The following is a 20,559-nucleotide window of genomic DNA, read 5'->3' as shown; positions in this document are numbered from 1 at the left end:
TGTGTGTGTGTGTGTGTGTTCTCAGTGTTTGCATTCAGACAAGCACCAAGGTTATCTGCAGGGGAAGCGACTCAGTGTGAAGCTCGGACACGGACACACACACACACACACACACACACACACACACACACACACACACACAGTTGATTGTGGCCATATTCATGTTTAATCATATCTGACATCTCAGACGGAGGTGAAGACAGTTCACAGTGGTGGCCTCTCTGTTACCTCTGTGTGTGTGTGTGTGTGTATGTGTGTGTGTGTGTGTTTGTGTGTTAATATATATAATGTATAGTGCATTAGTTTGAGGAGGAAAAAGACTGACGTGTGTGTCCAGACAGTGTGAGGAGAGGGAGGTAAATTAGAGTTCTCATTCCTCATATCTAAACCGGAGAAGGTAACGGTTTCAAACGTGTCGTCAACGTTGAGAAACGCTCCCCGTTTGGTTAGGTTTAAGGAAGACAGTTAGAGAACAATTAGACACAAAAAAGAATGTAAAATAAGCATCAAAAGCGTCAAAAAGAAGCAACAAAAACATAGAAAAATAATCAAGGATGTTCCAACAGGGATCCCATGAACACCGGTTCATGGGCCCTGATTTCCATTGATGTTTTTCAGCCTCATCAGAAGCTCCTGTTTTCCAAAGATGGCCCAAACTGAAGCTTTTGTCTTTTCTGCGTTTGCATCAACACCTGATTTGAGTTGTTCCTTAACTTTACTGATAACATGACATCATGATTTCACATCTTATCCAGCTTAACCCTTGTGTTGTCCTCCCGGCTATAGAAATTGTGACATTTTTTAAAATTCTTTTCCCTTAGGCTTCCGGCATCTTTTTTCTTTGTTTTTTTTCCAGTTATTGTTGCAATTTTTTAATTATTTTTTTTAAGTTGTTTTTTCAAAAAAAATTTAAGATAATTTTTTGGGGCTTTTTCACCTTTATTGTGACAGGACAGCTATAGGTGAGAAAGGGGAGAGAGAGGGGGAAGACATGCAGGAAATCATCACAGGTCGGACTCGAACCCTGGCATAAACCTCTCAGTATACAGTATGTGCGCCCGCTCTGCCCACCGAACCAACCCGGCCACGCATTGTGTTGCTTTTTTCTTTTCTTTTTTTCGACATTTTCGTCACTTTTATGTTTGATGTTTTTTTCACCATTACTACCAACTCATACGAGTTTTACACTTATTCTCAGAATTCCTGGACACTAAACCAAATTTTTGAGTTTTAAAAAGCAGAAATATGCTATAAAAACTGAATAAAACACCCCAAATCCAATGAAAGTAGTGAACTGATCCTTCATTTTACTTGAGAAGGGCGTTAAACGGAACCATCCATGTTCATGTTTGGCAATTTGGTTGAAAGAAAACCCAAATTTCGGATAAAGAATTCTTTTGGAAAATGGGTCAAATTAGACCCGAAGACAACAGGAGGGTTAAGAGTGAAACATTGTTTCTCTTTCCATCTCTCTGTCGTTGCTGTTCCTCTGATATAACGTCGGAGGAGTCTGCAGCTGTAACTCGGGGGAAATGTCACCTCGCCACACTTTAACGGGCTTTCCTGGGCCGAGGTCACAGCTGTCTTTCCCATTAGACTTGTGTAATTGGATGTGTTGGATTGGATTTTGATGGAGTTCACACTTGACGCTGCGATGTGACATTCACACGTGTGATCAGATCTGGCTGCGGCTCTGAATGGAACGGTCACATCTATTGCTCTGGGCCACATTTACATTGCTTGCTACGTTTTGGACTTTAGAAGAACTAGGGCCCTATTTGAACGAGTTAAGCGTGCGGCGTGAAGCGCCTGACGCAGGTGTGTTTAGGGCGTGTCCAAATCCACTTTTGCTAGTTTGACGGCAGAATAAAGGGTCTGTGCACCGGGCGCCTGGTCCTAAAGGGTTGTCCTTAGTGTCTTCATTAATCAGAGGTGTGTTTTGGGCGTAACATGCAATCAACCAATCAGAGATCATCTCCCATTCCCTTTAAAAGCCAGGCGCGTTTGGACCTTGGAGCATTGCTGTTATGATGGAGGATAATAAGCGGAGAAGAAACTGATCTGCTCGTGCGTGAAGTGAAAACGCGCGAGCAGATCACATCGTAAAACTATTTCACACCGTAATATTTTTATTTGTAATCTTCTGCATGTGTGTGTGCTGCTGTGCGTCCCTGTGTGTGTAACAAGCATAGTGTGCGCGCGCTGTGCACGAGTCCGCAAGGGAATGAGAGGGGGAAATACCAGAGCAGGAGGAATGAGAGGAGGAAATGCCAGAGCATGGGGAATGAGAGGAAAAGAGAAAGGAAAGAGACTCCAGATACAGTATTAGGGGACCACTAAGGTCTATCTAAAAGAGACTTCAGATACAGTATTAGGGGACCACTAAGGCCTATATAAAAGAGACTTCAGATACAGTATTAGGGGACCACTAAGGTCTATATAAAAGAGACTTCAGATACAGTATTAGGGGACCACTAAGGTCTATATAAAAGAGACTTCAGATACAGTATTAGGGGACCACTAAGGTCTATATAAAAGAGACTTCAGATACAGTATTAGGGGACCACTAAGGTCTATATAAAAGAGACTTCAGATACAGTATTAGGGGACCACTAAGGTCTATATAAAAGCATCCAAAAAGCAGCATGTCATAGGGCTTTTAAAAAGTGTTCATTTTTAGTTTTAACCGGCAGGACAACACAAGGGTTAAAACTACTGATGCTGAGGAATTAGACATCTGAGTAAATTTGGTTTAATCTTCTTTTGTTTTGACCATTTCTTCTCTCTGTGCCCAGACTCGTCTCTGGCGAAGGCGAGCCCCTGCTCGGAGACGGGGAAACCCTGTAACCCCTGTCTGGACGCGGCCAAGGCCTGCAACCTGAACGAGACGTGCAAGCGTCTGCGATCCGCCTACAACGCCATCTGCAGCAAGGCCACGCCCCCGCAGCCCTCTCTGGCCAATCAGGAGCCCTGCAGCCGCAAAAGATGCCAGAAGGTGAGCGCGGAATTATCTTTAAATTATATTGATTATGTTTGGTTTAATGTTGAACACTAAAGCCTTTTTTTTACAGAGCCATTTGTTCAGAATCCAAATCGAAAAGGAGTTTATTGCAGTAGTTACCATACGTGGAATTTTCCTGTTTGATACATGATAAACAAACATATTAAACATTCATAAGAATAAACAATAAATACAGAAATCGGAGACAAATATATACAACATAGATGTTTAAGTAGTTTAAGCACTGTGTTAAACTGTTTAGAAAGATAAAGATATGACGATTGCTGCGGTATATTAGATCGAGCACTTGGTGCTCGACTATGTTGCATTGTCAATGTTGCTACTTGGTGTTCTGTGAGCGTCTACTGTTCATGTTGCTTGGAGGTCGATGTGCAAATAAAGATGTGCTCGTACCGCATAAAGCTACAACAATTGCCTCTGTGTGTCTCAGGCGCTGCGTCAGTTCTTCGAGCGGGTCCCCTGGGAGCTGAGCTACCCGCTGCTGTTCTGCTCGTGCCCGGACCAGGCGTGCGCCGAGCGCCGCCGCCGCACCATCGTCCCGTCCTGCTCCCACCAGGAGCGCCACAAACCGAGCTGCCTGGAGCTGCGGCACACCTGCCGCTCCGACGCGCTCTGCAGGTGAGATGGGCGGCCTTCAGCAGCCAATCAGGTGTCAGGGTTTTGTCTGCCATTATCAGGTGAAGGTGTAGCACCCGAAGCGGTTTTGGGCAGCACCAATAAGCCAAACAAATGGAACTGAAAGAGATTCTCACATCTAATGATTGCAGTTGGAGTTCTTTAGCTTTAAGTTTTATCTTTAAGCTTTTTCCAACGTTTTAGACACAGATATGGTGATAATAACGGTCCAAAATAATGTGAAAAGGAGACACAAAACTACCACAAAGAGACACAAACCGACTACAACGAGACGCCAAATGACAGAGACCTAAATCAACCCCAAAGGAAACATGAATGACCAAAAAGAGACACAACACGACTACATAGAGACACAAAATGTACGTAGGATTTGCATTTTATGAATTGAAAAACGTACACTGTAAGAAAAACGGATAATGTCCCGGCACAAAATGACCAGTACATTTTTCCGTTAAGTTTACGAAAATTTCTGTTAATCCCCAAAAAAATGATTTTTTTTTGTAGATTTACAACATAACCTCTGTACTTTTCCAAAAAATCCAAATATGAAGAAAAAAAACGTGAAAAATCCTTACAGAAAATTCCTTCATATTACCACAGTATATAAGCCCGTATTTCTTCGGACATTTCCAACAGTGTAACAGTTTCTTGAGGAAGGACGCCTACAACCCCCCACCAAATACAAACACCTTCCACCAAGGGAGGGGAACTGAGTGTGTGTGAGCCTGAACTCTGGAGAGCCCGTCGCGCTGATTAGTATCAGGCGAGAGGAGGAACTCATCAGTGAAATCAGCCTCTCGAGTGTTTAATTGGAGAGAAATCCGGCACACTCTGGGGTCAGAGTTGCACGTTTGATTGATAACTGCTGGCTTTAAAGGTTAGAGGGTTTGAAGTGGCGGGGAAGTGGGTGACTAACACCCCCCCAGCTGCCTCTGGACTAATGTTGAGGTGCCCTTGAGTAAGTAAAGTTTATTTATATAGCACTTTTCACACATAAAAATCAGAAAATGCTTTACAATAAATTGGAATATGATAAATAGAAGACATAAGAATACAAAGGAAAACATAGGTACATAAAATCAGACAGCCATGAAAGCCCTTGTCTAAACTAAAAGCCGAGTCTTCGAATGCTTTTTAAAAGAATCAACAGCATTTGAACATTGTAAAGAGAGCAGCCTGGGTGCTACTGCCTGAAAAGATCGACCCCCCTCTGGTTTTAAAATGAGTTGCGGGGGACCACTAACTAACCTGATGACCTCGGACTCCGGGAAGAAGTGTGACGCTGTATCAGGTCGGACATGTAAGGAGGAGTTTGTCCGTGCAAGGCTCTAAAAGTAAGGACCAGGGATCTCATTTATAAACGTACGTAAGTTAAAGTCCTGCATTTATAATGTTACTTAAAGGTCCAATACGTAATATATTTACTGTGATAAATCCAAAAATGACCCCAATGCGTCATCAGATATTAAGGAAACATGCTAAGTTGAAATACTATCTTTTCTGACAACAATGCTAATGCCAGTATTTTCTCCTTTTGAAATTTCCGCTCCGTGATGTAATGTCTGTTTGTGTTTTGGCCTGTGTTTTGTCTTCAGCTGGCCAGTTTGACAGCCATGGCGTACGGCGAAAAAAAAATCTGATTTATAAAACCGTGTGTACGCACATCTGTAAGCAATGTTCCCTTTATAAATCAGAGATTACCTACAAGCGTGCGTACGTGAATCAGCCTCTTATCCCGCCCTGGACACGCCCATTTTTAACCATAAGTAGTCGATGCAAAGCACCTCGTGAATGCTGATCAGTATGTTAATGACCCTGGCAGTTAAGCCGAATCATGACGACTGGCGGGGAAAAGCATAAAACTTCTCAGACGCTCGGGAATTGATGCAAATTTAATTATAATTTCGGCATATTCTCGCTACAGTGTAGGGGAACCTGATCTAAAGACTACCTATATTAATAATACGTCCAAAAAGGCAGGCATTACGACACTTGGGGACAGCTTCGATATACCAGACCACCAGACCTATATGATAAGATTTAACAGAACTATATATTATATCCAAACAAGCCTTAGTGATAAAGTTGAAGATTATATATAATATTTATATAAAACACTTAGCTGTCTGACATTTCCCTCTGGAAACAGCCAGTTGCCCCCAGAGTGGCGAGGACCTGTATTTGGACCGGGATACGGCACCTTGCCCTCTCTACTGGACCCAATTCAGCACATAGATCCAAGAGCTCATCTTTAGGGACTCTAAATCGGCATATTAGCCAGTCATCATCATGGTCCCTGAAGTCCCTCTCCTGATTCTTCCATTAGCGTAGTCCTCCTCCAGGGCCAGCAGGGCCATCATGCAGCGCTACGCACAGGGGGTCACTGCAGAATTTATATGTTTACAACAACCCCTGGGGTCTCATTTATAAACGTGGCGTACGCACAAAATGGGGCTGAAAATGTGCGAATGCCACATTCCACGCAAAGGTTGTGATTTATAAAAAACTAACTTGACGGGAGAATGTGCGGTCCTCCACGCAAACTCTGAACCATGGGTACGCACATTTTGGAGACAAAATAGGAAGTGGTGAACCAGATGGTGAGGTGGTGAACTGAAGTCAGACTGCAGAGAGTACATGTGGGAATAATGATTACTCATAATATGTTCAAGTATTGAAACACACAACACACACACAGAAGGCATGTCAGGGCTACAGAAGCACTTGGAGGATGTCAGCAGCAATCTCGACATCCATAGTGACAGATTCACACACACGTATACACACACAGACACACACACACACATAAACACATAAACACACGCACAACACGTCCTCCTATTTCAGCTGACACACTCATCACACCGAAGGCAAAGCGTGGCTGGAGGAAGGTCGTCATTTATACTTCAGAAAAAGCACCAGAGACTATGTGTGTGCCTGCGTGTGTGCGTGCGTGTGTGTGTGTGTGTGTGTGTGTGTGTGTGTGTGTGTGTGTGCGTGTGTGTGTATGTGTGTGTGTCTCTCTCTCTCCATGTGCCTGATTGCATGTCTCCCTGAGACAAGTCAAGACAGCCAAAATCACCATGAACCTGGGTGTTTTATTTGGAAATTTGTTTCCATCTGCACTGTGGCCTTCCTGTATTTGATTACATGCCGGCTCGACACATTTCACAGAAGAAAATAGAGGAGACGCCGAAACAATTGCTGCACCGCGCAGGCCAGCGCAGCCGCTTTAGCGCAGCCGCTTAGCGCAGCCGCTTAGCGCCTGATCACAGATTAGATAACATGGGCACTGAAATTAAAATAGCTCCGTTTCACGGTGTGTTTTGTCTCTTACCTTCTGTGGTTTAGATATGAGGACAGAAAACGCTCCTGTGGGTCGTGTTATGGGGGGAGGAACAAACGACAGATATCCTTCTATATTTCGTTGCATTTTTACTTTTTTATGACATTTTCCAGGAAAGTAAAGATTATGGGTCCTAGCTTCCCCCCCTTGCAGCGCAGCGCAGCGCAGCGCAAAGCCCGACCCAAGTGTCTTTGCTAGTTTAAGACCGACTCAGTTGGCAGTTTCCCGTTCAGTGCCCATGTCGTTTAAATAACAAATGTACCTGCGTCCATCTGTGTGCCCATGAACGTGTTGGTCTTACAGGGAGGTGTGTTCAGGTGCATTCTGGGCGTGCTGGTCTTACAGGGAGTTGTGTTCAGGTGCATTCTGGGCGTGCAGGTCTTACAGGGAGGTGTGTTCAAGTGCATTCTGGGAGAATTGCTATCTTGAGGCAGTGGGAAGTGATGGCGCCATTGACCAACAAAAACCTGGTCTAAAGTCAATAACGCAGCATTTCATTATTATTTTAACTCGTACACAGCGCGTGCACACTATGCTTGTTACACAGACGGGGACGCACAGCAGCGCACACACATGCAGAAGATTACAAATAAAAATATTAGGGTGTAAATCCTCCATCATAACAGCAATGCTCCAAGGTCCAAACGCGCCTGGCTTTTAAAGGGAATGGGAGATGATCTCTGATTGGTTGATTGCATGTTACGCCCAAAACACACCTCTGATTAATAAAGACACTAAGTACAACCCTTTAGAACCAGGCGCCCGGCACACGGACACTTTTTTCCGCCGTCAAACTAGCAAAAGTAGATTTGGACACGCCCTAAACACACCTGCACCAGGCGCTCCACGCCGTGCGCTCAGATCGTTAAAATAGGACCCTATTAATGAATTCAGAAACTAATCTGAAGATGAACAGTGACAATAAACGTTTCCGGCCTAACCGTGGACAGATATTTCACACGCTGTCGAGCATATTTGACCGAGTAGGTAGATTGTGGAGTGAAATGAAGCTTCTTCTCTTTCTCTCCGTCTGAGGGTCACATGTGGCATGGTTTCCGTTCCCTCATCAGTTGCAACGTGTTCAGTCTCACGGTCGAGGTCGAGGTCACCGAAGCGCTCCGGCTGCCGTCTTTTTCTAAAAGCTTGAAAATATTCAGCAATAGAGGGCTAAAATGTGAATAATGATCCTTTTTACTTCCCCGGCGTACGCTGGTTCTTCTGAGTGTCTCTCGCCTCGGAAGAGAACAACAGAGGCGCTGCCTGTAGCCGCACACAAGACTGCTTTAATTGATTCCTTTCACAACACGGATTTAATCATCAGCATGAAAAGGCGACGTGATCTTTGTGTGTGTGTGTGTGTGGAGAGCGGAGAGTCCGGAGGGTGGAGGTTAAGTAACATTTGGACTTAAAGGTACAGTACTGGAGTAAATGTACTTAGTTACAGTCCACCGCTGACACACAGTTACATGCGCCGAGTATGAATGGCGTTTGATTTGCCTGTGAAAAGGAATCCGACGTAGGTTTTAGCATTAGCCTGAGAGCGGAGAGCGGCATAATCAGGAATCCCGCCGCTCCTCTGGGTCTCGACAGGAAGCGTCTCCCACCGGGAGGAAGTGAGCCGGCAGGAGGAAGTGGCAGCTCCTGACTGACAGGAAGAGGAATTAAATGTGGTCTCTGCCACAAGTAACGCTTGCGAGTAACTCTACAGGGAGCACTAAAAGGGTTCTGGCACCGAGGCTATTTGCATTTGAAATGAAAATGAGTTCAATCACACCTATGGTTAATTCTCCACGAAGAAAGGTTCACTTGGTCAAAGTACAGATTATAATACGGAGTCACACGTCTAATGGCTGCACTTTGCTACGCAGCGGTGGCTCGCCGCTCGCCATCTGAGTCAGATTTCTAGTCAAATCATTCCTACCACAGGCAATACAACTTTCATCACTGAGTGTTAGATTAGACTCATATGAACATTGAACACATTTACAAAGACAGACTGGTGAGAAAGGCCAATAACATTGTATGTGACCACACACACCCCCTGGCATCAGATTTTAAACTACTGCCATCTATGCGTCGTTTCTGCCTACCCCTTCTGACCAAGAACAGATCCAAATTCTCTTTCGTACCACAAGCCATAAAAGCTTTAAATCAGTCAGAATATGCTAGTCGTCCAGCTGGCCTGATCATACACAAGGGTGTATAGTGTATTGTAGTGTGTGATGTATATTTGTCATGTCTTGTCTGTCGGTGTCTGATGCAAGGAGTATTTGTTTGTATCATATGTCTGATGTCTTGTCATAAAGTGCCTTGCGATTGTGCCGCAAACCCAACTGCCCCACGGGGACAATAAAGTTATCTACTACTACTACTCATATACATCACAACACTGCACTAAATGCAACATACACAAACATAGGTTTCGATATACCAGAGCACCAGACCTATATGATAAGATTTAACAGAACTATATATTATATACATAGGTTTTACCTACATCGACAGAAACATTCATAATGCCACAAAAGCGTCCAAAAATGTTAAAAAAAACGCCCCAAATGTTGAAAACTGCGACAAAATGTTGAAAATAGAAAACGCTGCCTTTAGCCAATCAGCCAGCACTCACGCACGCACGTACGCACAGACACACATGCCTACACACACGCATGCATGCACGCACACACACATGCATACACGCACACACACGCATGCACGCACACAATTTAAGTAGGTTGTACATTTTAATTCGCCACTTTTTTTCAAATTTTTTCCTGTATGTATTTTCATCTATATTTTCTAAATAGTTCTGGTATTCTCTCCTATTTACTATTTCTTGTATTTTCTGTTTGTGTGCCATATTTTGCACCTGTAGCACTGAAATAATAAAGTCTATCTAATGTCATCTAATCTTATCCGGCCCTTCAACCAACGTTTAACTTGCCATAGTTTGCATTAAAACCTTTGCATCATTTTTCCCAAATCCACAGGTGCCCTCAGATACCACCAGGGCTTTGAATTGACATCCGCCAAGCCACCAAATGCGAAATGCCAAATTAACCTCGCCTTAATTAACTTTGGCGGGGAACATTGTAAAGTTACTAGCCAGTTTGGCCGGTGATGAATGAAGCGAATACCACTGTGTCTGTTTGAATCGGCCAGCTGCAGAAAACAGTGGTGCCGGCAGGATTCTTTGTCATAGTACGCACAAAAAAACCAAAATATTTCTTCTGTATGACAGCGAAAACACACCGGGTGCGTAATTATCGCGTATAGCCCGCGTAGCGTAGATATGTGCTGCCTGGCCATTCATACCGTACGCGTATTTCTCCGTGCCAGTCACACTTTTGTAACTTTTTTGGCGTTTTTGTTTTTGCCGTCTTTTTTCCGCACTTTTTTTCCGATATTTTCGTGTCTTTGTCCAAGCAGGCCTGCCTTGTTGCAACATTTAAATATTCTTCAAAAGTTTACATTTTCAGCGTGTAGCTCGCCAGCTCCAAGTTTGTTGTTGTGTCCAGAAAGAGAGCGGAGTTTGAGAACGGCGACACACACGCAGAGAGAGGAAGATGTCAGGATTTCTCCTGGAAATGGACTTCCGTTGGTCCCGACTTGTTTCCTTTTCCTTTCCTTTCATTCGGAGATGTCGCTCCGCAGATCTCTTCAGGTTTATAGATCAGTCTCTCAAACACACGCTGCAGGATAATCATGCATCTGTGATTTGTGTGAGCCGACCCGTTGCGACCTCGAACAGAGTCACACGAAGAACACGGCGCCTTACTTCTGATGGACTCGTTTTCTCTGAGGTTTCCATCAGGACACATCTGCTGGATGTGAAGATTAATGTTCATCTGCTTCCTCCTGACCCCCATCAGAGCCACAACGCTGCCAGTAATGACAGCGGTATGTATGCAAACACACGCGCTCGTGCGCCTATGGCGCGGCAAGCTAAACTGCTCTCCCGACGCTGGCGAAGCCAATCTAGCGCCTGCATCGCTCCATTACACGGTCAGTGAGGGGCGGAGGACGCGAGATGGAAATATCTGCCTCGTTTTCTTTGAGGGTCACAGAGGACGCCGGTGCCGCAACCGACCCTCTCACTTACTCTCGACGCTTGTGTGTGTGTGTGTGTGTGTTTTTACACAAACCCATTCCCTGATTCGTCTCATTTCCTTTGCGCTCGTCCGAATGTGTGGTTGGTTTACAGGAGTGATGAGGAGCGAGGGATGAGTCTTTGAGGGGAAATAAGGCGAGTTAACCCTGAGGAGGACGGAGCGGGACGTGATGCCTCTCCTAAATTCTGTTCCACAGCGGCAACCGGGGAACTCATTCGCTCTGTCAACGTGTAAATATGTAAATATGTAAACGAGCAGTCCCACTCGGGGACTGTTAATTAAAGAGAACATCAGACTAAACAAAGCAGCTAATCACCAGACAGACTCACAAAGACACTCGCACAAATGAAGGGAGATGAGGAAAACTGAGCATGTGTGTGCAGCGAGGTTAAAGGGAACCTGTTGTGCTTTTCCCTATTTTCTGTCATTCTCTATAACGTTACAATGTCAGATTTTCATGTTAAACTTGGCCAGAGCTTTAAACGATGAGGTAAACATTTAGAGGAATCCCCGCGAGCCGTTTTCCCACTGTTCTGAACGCTCCGGTTTCAATGTTTTTTTCTCCTGGAGCGTGCCTATGTTCCCACAGCCCTATGGTCCCACATTTCTAAGATTTTTTTCAAAATTAGTCCCTATGTTCCCACATTTCCTTTTTCAAAAATTTGTATCAGATTTGATCCCCCTTTCTCACAATTTGGTAGCCAATTACACCCAACCTATTATCCAATAGCAATGGACTACAGATGGAATGTAACCCTAACCCTAACATAGGGCCTAATTATAAGAAAAATCTTAGTAATGTGTGAACATAGGGCTGTGGGAACATAGGGCCTAATTTTCAGTGAAAAAAAATTCTTAGAAATGTGGGAACATTGGGCTGTGGGAACATAGGACTGTGGGACCATTGGGTTGTGGGACCATTGGGCTGTGGGAACATTGGGCTGTGGGAACATAGCGCTGACCCCTTTTCTCCTCTCCACTCCGTGTCACGTATCACCGAGCCGGGTTTCTATGATTGGTCCAGGCAAGCTACTGCTGTGTTTACATGGGGCTAGCTACATGCTAAGTCAGGGAAAGCTGTACTCTTGGCTGCCATTGTTGTTAATTTCTCCCCAATTTCAGATCACACTGGGAATTATGTCTAAAATACAGGCCCCAAAATAAGGCCCTAAGGCTAGAGAAATCTGACTCCAATTACCTAATTCCTGTGCCTTTTTTAATCAGACTTAATGTTTACCAAAACACAAGGATCAATCTGAGACGAAGAGTTCAGTTAAGCAAAGTTTACTGAGTCCAGCATAAAAGTTACAACACAATTGTGGGTTCACAAACAGCACCTAAGTTTCCCTAGCAAAAGACATTTAAGTCAGAGCTGGTCCACCAAGATCTCGTCTGAAAATTAACGCTCATCTATCCTCTTCCTTCAATTTTATGCTCTCCTCACGGGAAGGGGTGGTGGTCTTCTTGTTTCTTAGGCAAAAACTGTTATCTCACAAACACAGCCAAGGTTGGGGCCTCTGTGTGGTGCACTATTTTTATGACTTAAGCTTAACTTTCTGTGCATCACAGGTCACCTGGAGTTCTTTTAACCAATGACTGCACACAGCTCTTTTGCAACGAGCACATACACACATTTTGTTAATAAACTATTTCTACAGTTACTGCTGAAACATATCCGCTTTGGTAGTATTTGGTTCAGAAGCTTTTATCTGCAATTTTTGACTGTAGAAAGTACGGTGGCCCTGAGAGGCCACAGCACCCAACAATAAGACAACACGTGCAAATAAGACAACACGTGCAAATAAGACAACACGTGCAAATAAGACAACACGTGCAAATAAGACAACACGTACTAATAAGACAACACGTGCAAATAACACAACACGTGCAAATAAGACAACACGCACTAATAAGACAACACGCACTAATAAGACAACACGTGCAAATAAGACAACACGTGCAAATAAGACAACACGTGCAAATAAGACAACACGTGCAAATAAGACAACACGTGCAAATAAGACAACACGTGCAAATAACACAACCGCGATGCAAATAAGACAACACGCACTAATAAGACAACACGCACTAATAAGACAACGTGCAAATAAGACAACACGTGCAAATAAGACAACACGGTCAAATAAGACAACACCTGCAAATAAGACAACACCTGCAAATAAAGAAAACGCACTAATAAGACAACCGCACTAATAAGACAACCGCAGCACTAATAAGACAACACGTGCAAAAAGACAACACGCACTAATAAGACAACACGTGCAAATAAGACAACACGCACTAATAAGACAACACGTGCAAATAAGACAACACGCACTAATAAGACAACACGTGCAAATAAGACAACACGCACTAATAAGACAACACGCACTAATAAGACAACACGCACTAATAAGACAACACGCACTAATAAGACAACACGCACTAATAAGACAACACGTGCAAATAAGACAACACGCACTAATAAGACAACACGCACTAATAAGACAACACGTGCAAATAAGACAACACGCACTAATAAGACAACACGCACTAATAAGACAACATGCACTAATAAGACAACACGCACTAATAAAGACAACACGCACTAATAAGACAACAGCGTGCAAATAAGACAACACGCACATAATAAGACAACAACATGCAAATAAGACAACACGCACTAATAAGACAACACGCACTAATAAGACAACACGCACTAATAAGACAACACGCGCATAAAATAAGACAACACGCACTAATAAGACAACACGCGCAAATAAGACAACACGCACTAATAAGACAAACCGTGCAAATAAGACAACACGCACTAATAAGACAACACGCACTAATAGCACACGCGAAAAAAAACACGCACTAATAAGACAACACGCATAATAAGACAACCGCACTAATAAGATAACCATCACAAATAAGACAACACGCACTAATAAGACAACCGCGTCAAATAAGACAACACGCACTAATAAGACAACACGATGCATAATAAGACAACACGCACTAATAAGACAACACACGCATTAATAAGACAACACGTGCAAATAAGACAACACGCACTAATAAGACAACACGCACTAATAAGACAACACGCATAATAAGACAACCGCACTAATAAGACAACCGCACTAATAAGACAACACCTGCAAATAAACCAAAACGCACTAATAAGACAACACGCACTAATAAGACAAACAGCGATGCATAATAAGACAACACGCACTAATAAGACAACACGCACTAATAAGACAACACGCACTAATAAGACAACACGCGATGCAAATAATAACCACGCACTAATAAGACAACAGCATGCAAAATAAGACAACATGCGCAATAATAAGACAACAACGCTACTAATAAGACAACCGCACTAATAAGACAACACGCGCAAAAAAAGACAACAGCACTAATAAGACAACACGCGTGCAATAATAGACAACCGCACTAATAAGACAACCGCACCAATAAGACAACAAAGCACTAATAAGACAACACGCTAATAAGACAACAGCGCACTAATAAGACAACGCATGCAAAATAAGACTAACAACGCTAATAAAGACAACACGCGTAATAAGACAACACGCACTAAAAAGACAATGCGTAAGCCCAACAAACGGAAGTGTTTCCAGGGGACACTTTTAAGTTTATGCACTATGTGCCTCAACCATTGGCTTTCCGGTACATAGACAGACCAACAACAGGACAATTTTAACAATTTTCGCCATTTTATTCATCACTAAATTCACTTCGGAATACGTTTTGCGGCGCGAAATGAACTCTTTAGATTTCGAATATAGGCAGTCTTTGCGAAAATCGTTGCCGAATTGACAATTTGTTTCAAAGTTTTCGGAATTGGGGGAGCTCCATAAAGTGACAGCGACAGCCAGCAGCGCCTGCCGGGCTAGTTCGTCGGTCGAACAGTCCTGCTCAGAGTCCCCGCTCTAAGATGGAGGTCTCTCAGACCGCTCGTAAATAAGGGGCTTTTATTTTGCTGTTGATGGATTATTTGTTTAAGTATCACAACACATGTCCATTTTAAGAGTAACCTGTGGTTAGCTGCATTTTCGGAGTTAAACTCCACGCGCTTTGCGGAAACAACAACCGCGCCCACGACCGTCACACAAACACACACACACACACACACACACACACACACACACACACACACAAAAAAAAACACAAGACCAAAGAACGCAGCGGGCAGATGGCGGAGACTTGTTTAAATTATGACATAGGCTATATACATTAGATTTGGTATTTAGCTCATACTTTTTTTGGTGTTTTTGTTTTCTGATTTATTAGAAGTTGAGTTTCAGTCTGTATGATAAATGAACAGTTGTACACATAAGTGGTAACATGCTATGACATGTTATGTAGACTAAAGGGGAGACACCAACCTTTATAATTTGAATTGCTAATTTCCATCTGTTGTCCCTAGGCATTCACAGTACACTACAATAATATATAAATGATAATTCCACATAACACTAATAGGGACACCTAGGACACGCCAGTGCTAGGCGCTACTTCTTTTAAAAATATAACTGACGTAAACTAATACACTGGTCGGATCGTGTTCCACCTTTTTGAATAAGTTAGGGGTGTTAGAGCTAAACCATAAAACATAAAATATAAAGCTAATAATATATTAATTAATAAAATAATTTAAACAACAATTCTCCTGAAGAGAAACGGGTATCTCCCCGGCTATGGCTGTGTGTGTGTGTGTGTATTAAGGCGCCGGTTATGTTTTCCCCGTTGGGTGCTCACGTGCGCACGCCCTTCAAAAAAAAAAAGGTTTGCATTTCAGAATTTAAATAAGCTTTCAACTCAGGACAACGCCACTTCTCACAAATACAGATAGGATTGGAGATGAGAAGTTTAACTGACAGATGTTTAACTTTAAATGAATGTAGCCTACTGGCAGTCTGGCACAAGTAGGGTGCTCAGTATTTTATTATTCTGTATCTGTGTGTGTGTGTGTGTGTGTGTGTGTGTGTGTGTGTGTGTGTGTGTTGTGTGTGTGTGTGTGTGTGTGCGTGTATGGCCGGCCAGGCGAGGTTGTTAAGCCTGCAAGCGCTTGCGGAGTTTAACTCCAAAATGCAGCTAACCACAGGTTACTCTTAAAATGGACATGTGTTGTGATACTTAAACAAATAATCCATCACAACGCGAAATAAAAGCCTCCTTATTTGAGAGCGGTCTGAGAGACCTCCATCTTAGAGCCGGGGTCTCTGAGCAGGACTGTCTGAGCGACGAGCTAGCGCCCGACGAGCGTAGCTGGCTGGCGTATCACTTTATGGAGCTCTTCAATTCCGAAAACTTTGAAACAAATTGTCAATTCGGCAACGTTTTCGCAAGAAGACTGCCTATATTCGAAATCTAAAGAGTTCATTTTTTGCCATAAAACGTATTCAGAAGTGAATTTAGTGATGAATAAAATGGCGAAAATTGTTAAAATTGTCCTGTTGTTGGTCTGTCTATGTACCGGAAAGCCAATGGTTGAGGCACATGTGCATCACTTAAAAGTGTCCCCTGGAAACACTTCCGTTGTGCTGTGGTTTATTTGCAGGTGTTGTCTTATTGTGCGGTGTTGTCTTAATGTATGCGATGTTGTCTTATTTGCAAACTATTACGTGTTGTTGTATTAGTGCGTGGTATGTTGTCTTATTAGTGCGTGTTTTTTACGTTCGGGTTTATCGTTTTATTGCGGTAGATACATGTTTATACCCTGCTGCGGTCAGTCCACTATTAACTACAAGTAGCTGCATGCTAACGCCGTGGAAACCTATAATCTTGGCTGCTAATGTTTTTAATTTCTCCCCAATTTCGGGTCACATTGCTGCTGAAACATGTCCAGTTGTGTATTTTTGTGTATTTATTGGTGATTTTTCATGGTACGTAGGCTTGCTATATACTCCGGTGCAGTCAGTCTCAGGCTTTTTATTTCAAGACCGGTCCAGACCACAGCTGCAGGGACATCCCTAAACTGATTAATGTGTTAACATCATTACAGTGACTGGATGTAAAGCTCCTTGCTTCGAATGCAACCAATAGCTTGACTACTTGTGTAAATTATGCAATGTAACGCTGACTGAGACAGATGGGACCACCTCACATTTTTATCTGCACTTACAAAGAAAGCATAAAGAAAGGTAAGCTAAGCGTAAGTGTTTTTTTTTAGCAAAGCTAAGTAGCTAACGTTATCAATTAGCCTCAAACTCTTCACCCCTCACACAAATGGATTTAGCGAATATTAGCTAGTTGTGTATATACTGGATGGTGAGCATTTCCCCATTTCATCGTGTCAGGCAATGTGGGACTAGCACTGGTCTGGTCTTGTCTCAGTCTCAGCCCCTCAAAGTCTCGGTTTTGTCTCAGTCTAAGCCCCTCAAAGTCTCGGTCTTGTCTCGGTCTCAAACCCAACAACCAACTTGGTCTCAGTTTAGGTGGTCTTGACTACAACACTGGTGAACGGTATTGAATGGGGAAAGACAAATAGTGTTTTAATCACATTTGATTCGAGCCATGAATTACACACAGACGTTTGCATAAAAGTGCAAAACGTTTAGGAGATACAGTTTGTGCAATGAACAGGTATATAATCCAGGATGTAAATTCATGTAAAGTGTAGTTTCAACAGGAAGACGTTTTTGTGGCGTGAGTTTTTGTCCAGCCAGAGGACGATATAAAGACACTGCTACAGTAAATGTTCATGTTAGGGTTAGAGGGATGAGTTAAACTCAAAAAAATATATATATATATATATATATATATATATATATATATATATATATATATATATATATATAAACATGTGTGTCAATGTCGACATGATAATTGAATAACAATCAAGAGATCTGTTCCAGTGTGACTGACAAGTCAGGGTCAAAGAGATGCTTTTCTGACTGCACACACATAATACGGGCCGTAATAAAGCATAATATGCTTTGATTGTTGGAGATAATTGTGTGTGTGTGTGTGTGTGTGTGTGTGTGTGTGTGTGTGTGTGTGTGTGTGTGCCTGACAGTCATAATGCGGCCGTTTGGATGCAGTCAGCATTTGCTGTAATTTGATTTTAATGTTCCTCACCTTCTCCTGCACACAGGCTTAATGCAGAGCATCACATGCTACAGCGAGGAGCGTTGCACACGCGTGTAAATGTCATGAGAGTAAATAGCTCGGTGTGTGGGTGTCGCTTTAATCCGTGTTTATATAACTGTGATTATATATGTGGGTCCTCAGATGTCTTCAGATACTTGGCGAGTGATGGAAACGGAGGTAACCTCTTTGTTCTCGGCCGCTCTTGAAATGTCAGCGTTAAGTGACTCACAGTAACGTTAGCTGGTGCAAAGGGAGCGACATTTAGCTCTCTTTTCGCAGGATGTTCCACATGATACGGGACGGCCTGTACATTGATTTCAGCGGTTCATACGATACATAGTTTGAGTCTCTGGCTGCTCGATTATGGAAAAATAAAAATCACAATTACGATTACTTTGGTCAATATTGAAATCAAGATTATTTACCCCCGATTCCTCATTGATTTTTGGAAAGATGTTGCAATTATCGATGTTAAAAAACAGTGAAACTGTTACACAAATCAACAGTGAAAACTCCTTCATACTTTTCCTGTTTGAACTTTTTGAATTCCCCTTCAGTACACAAGACAAAACAAGAGTTTGCTTGCAAAACGTAATGTGTACAATCATCTTTTTTTTTTTTGTGAATTTGGATTAATTGCACAGCCCTAGTTGTTAGACGTTCTACCTAAAAATTTGTGTGTAAAAATGCGACATCTTGCATCTTTAAAATCACTCAGCAGGGAAACACACTCAATCTACCAAGAGTTTGCATGTTCTGCCAGTGTTTGCGTGGGTTTCCTCTGAGTACTCCAGTTTCACCCAACCATAAAGAAACAACCCAGCTAGAAATAGGACCGACGCCTATTTTTCCTGCGACACGCATGCGTGTCCAGGCAAAATTGAATAGGAAAAGATGTTTATATGTCATTTAGACACGAATACATATTAATAAATGACATGTTGATGTTTGAAAGTCTCGAGGTTTTCACATAAATGCAGATATAAATGTAATTTAAAAAAATTATAATAAATAAACTCAAATATTTCAATTGGATTCTGATAAAACAATAACATGGACTTTATTATCTCAGGAAAGGGAATTGAAATATAAAGATATATATATCGAAATATGTGCAAACAAATGTACAAACACAAACATTTTGACAAAATTAAGTTGAACACACTATTATTTCATTTTATCAATGGGAAACATCCACGTGTACAGACAAGGCTAGCAGCAGCAGCGCCGCGTCAGACACCTTTCTGGTGTGTAAAGACATAGAAAACGCCACGCAACTGACACGCAGCAGAAACGCCACGCAGCCACCACGCAACTGACACGCAGCAGAAACGCCACGCAGCCACCACGCAACTGACACGCAGCAGAAACGCCACGCAGCCAGTGTGCAGGAGGTCTTAGACGCGTTTGGTCGGGACTCTTAGCGTCACTTTTAGACGCATTTTGTCGGAACGTACGTTTCACTGAATGCGGCACAAGAACTTTAGGTTTAGGAAAAGATCGTGGGTGGGGTTACAAAATGTACGTATCAGAGACACGCGTCTTTCGTACTTCTCGCTAGCGTTGCTGCTCTTAAAACTATGTCATATTACAGCGCCGTGGTCGACTGACCAAGGGCCAGCATTTTACGAGTTGGGAATGAGAACGTGTTGAAACACATGCATGCTAGGTATCTCCTGCCATTGCCCTGGACATAGGTATACTGTAGTTGGTCCCTGCTCCTAATCAGTTCTTCCAGAAAAACTCGATTATGTGATCGCATAATTCAATGCATAATCAGCCGAAGTCCGCATATTTATGCGGGAGCCGCATTTTTTTCAAATACGTCACACTTTCGCCGCATAAATTGCCTATTTCCACGCAAAATATGCAGGGCTTGCATGATTTCATGATCCCTGCATTTTCATTGAAAAAAAGTCACATATAACTTGAAAAATGAAAAAGAAAAATGTTGTATTTACTTCACACGAGAGCAGCCATTTCCCCGTTGCCATGGGAATGTTATGTAGTGATGTAATTATGTCATCAAATCACTTTTTTTTCTCTTTTTCATCAAACCGCAGTTTTTGCAAGTTCCCGCAATTTCATTGCATAAAATTGCATAAATATGCCGCATATTCCATCGCATTTTTTAAGAAAACGTGCCGCATAATCAAGGATTTTTGCCTGCAACAATCACAAAAAACTCTGCATTTTTCTGGAAGGACTGCCTAATGAGTTAGGATGGGTTAAATTCAGGGAACAAATTCAACTACATATTGTACTGTGTATGGTTGTGTGTGTGACAAATAAAGATTTCTTAAAAACACTAGTCAAGA

General features: G+C 42.6%; 1 protein-coding gene across 2 annotated transcripts in view; it reads left to right on the top strand.

The window, feature by feature from the left end:
• Window positions 1-20,559, top strand: part of gfra2b (GDNF family receptor alpha 2b) — a 118,511-nt gene that overhangs the window by 70,083 nt on the left and 27,869 nt on the right. For both annotated transcript variants that reach the window (XM_039780814.1, XM_039780815.1), the window contains exons 4-5: window positions 2,796-2,995; window positions 3,453-3,640. In XM_039780814.1, the coding sequence (XP_039636748.1) occupies window positions 2,796-2,995; window positions 3,453-3,640 (388 nt within the window). The remainder of the gene's footprint in view (window positions 1-2,795; window positions 2,996-3,452; window positions 3,641-20,559) is intronic.

Source organism: Perca fluviatilis, chromosome 17 (genome assembly GCF_010015445.1).
Source record: "Perca fluviatilis chromosome 17, GENO_Pfluv_1.0, whole genome shotgun sequence".
In the NCBI taxonomy this organism is placed as follows: domain Eukaryota; kingdom Metazoa; phylum Chordata; class Actinopteri; order Perciformes; family Percidae; genus Perca; species Perca fluviatilis.
Note: the sequence above shows the minus strand (reverse complement) of the source record. Positions and strands in the feature narration are given on the sequence as shown.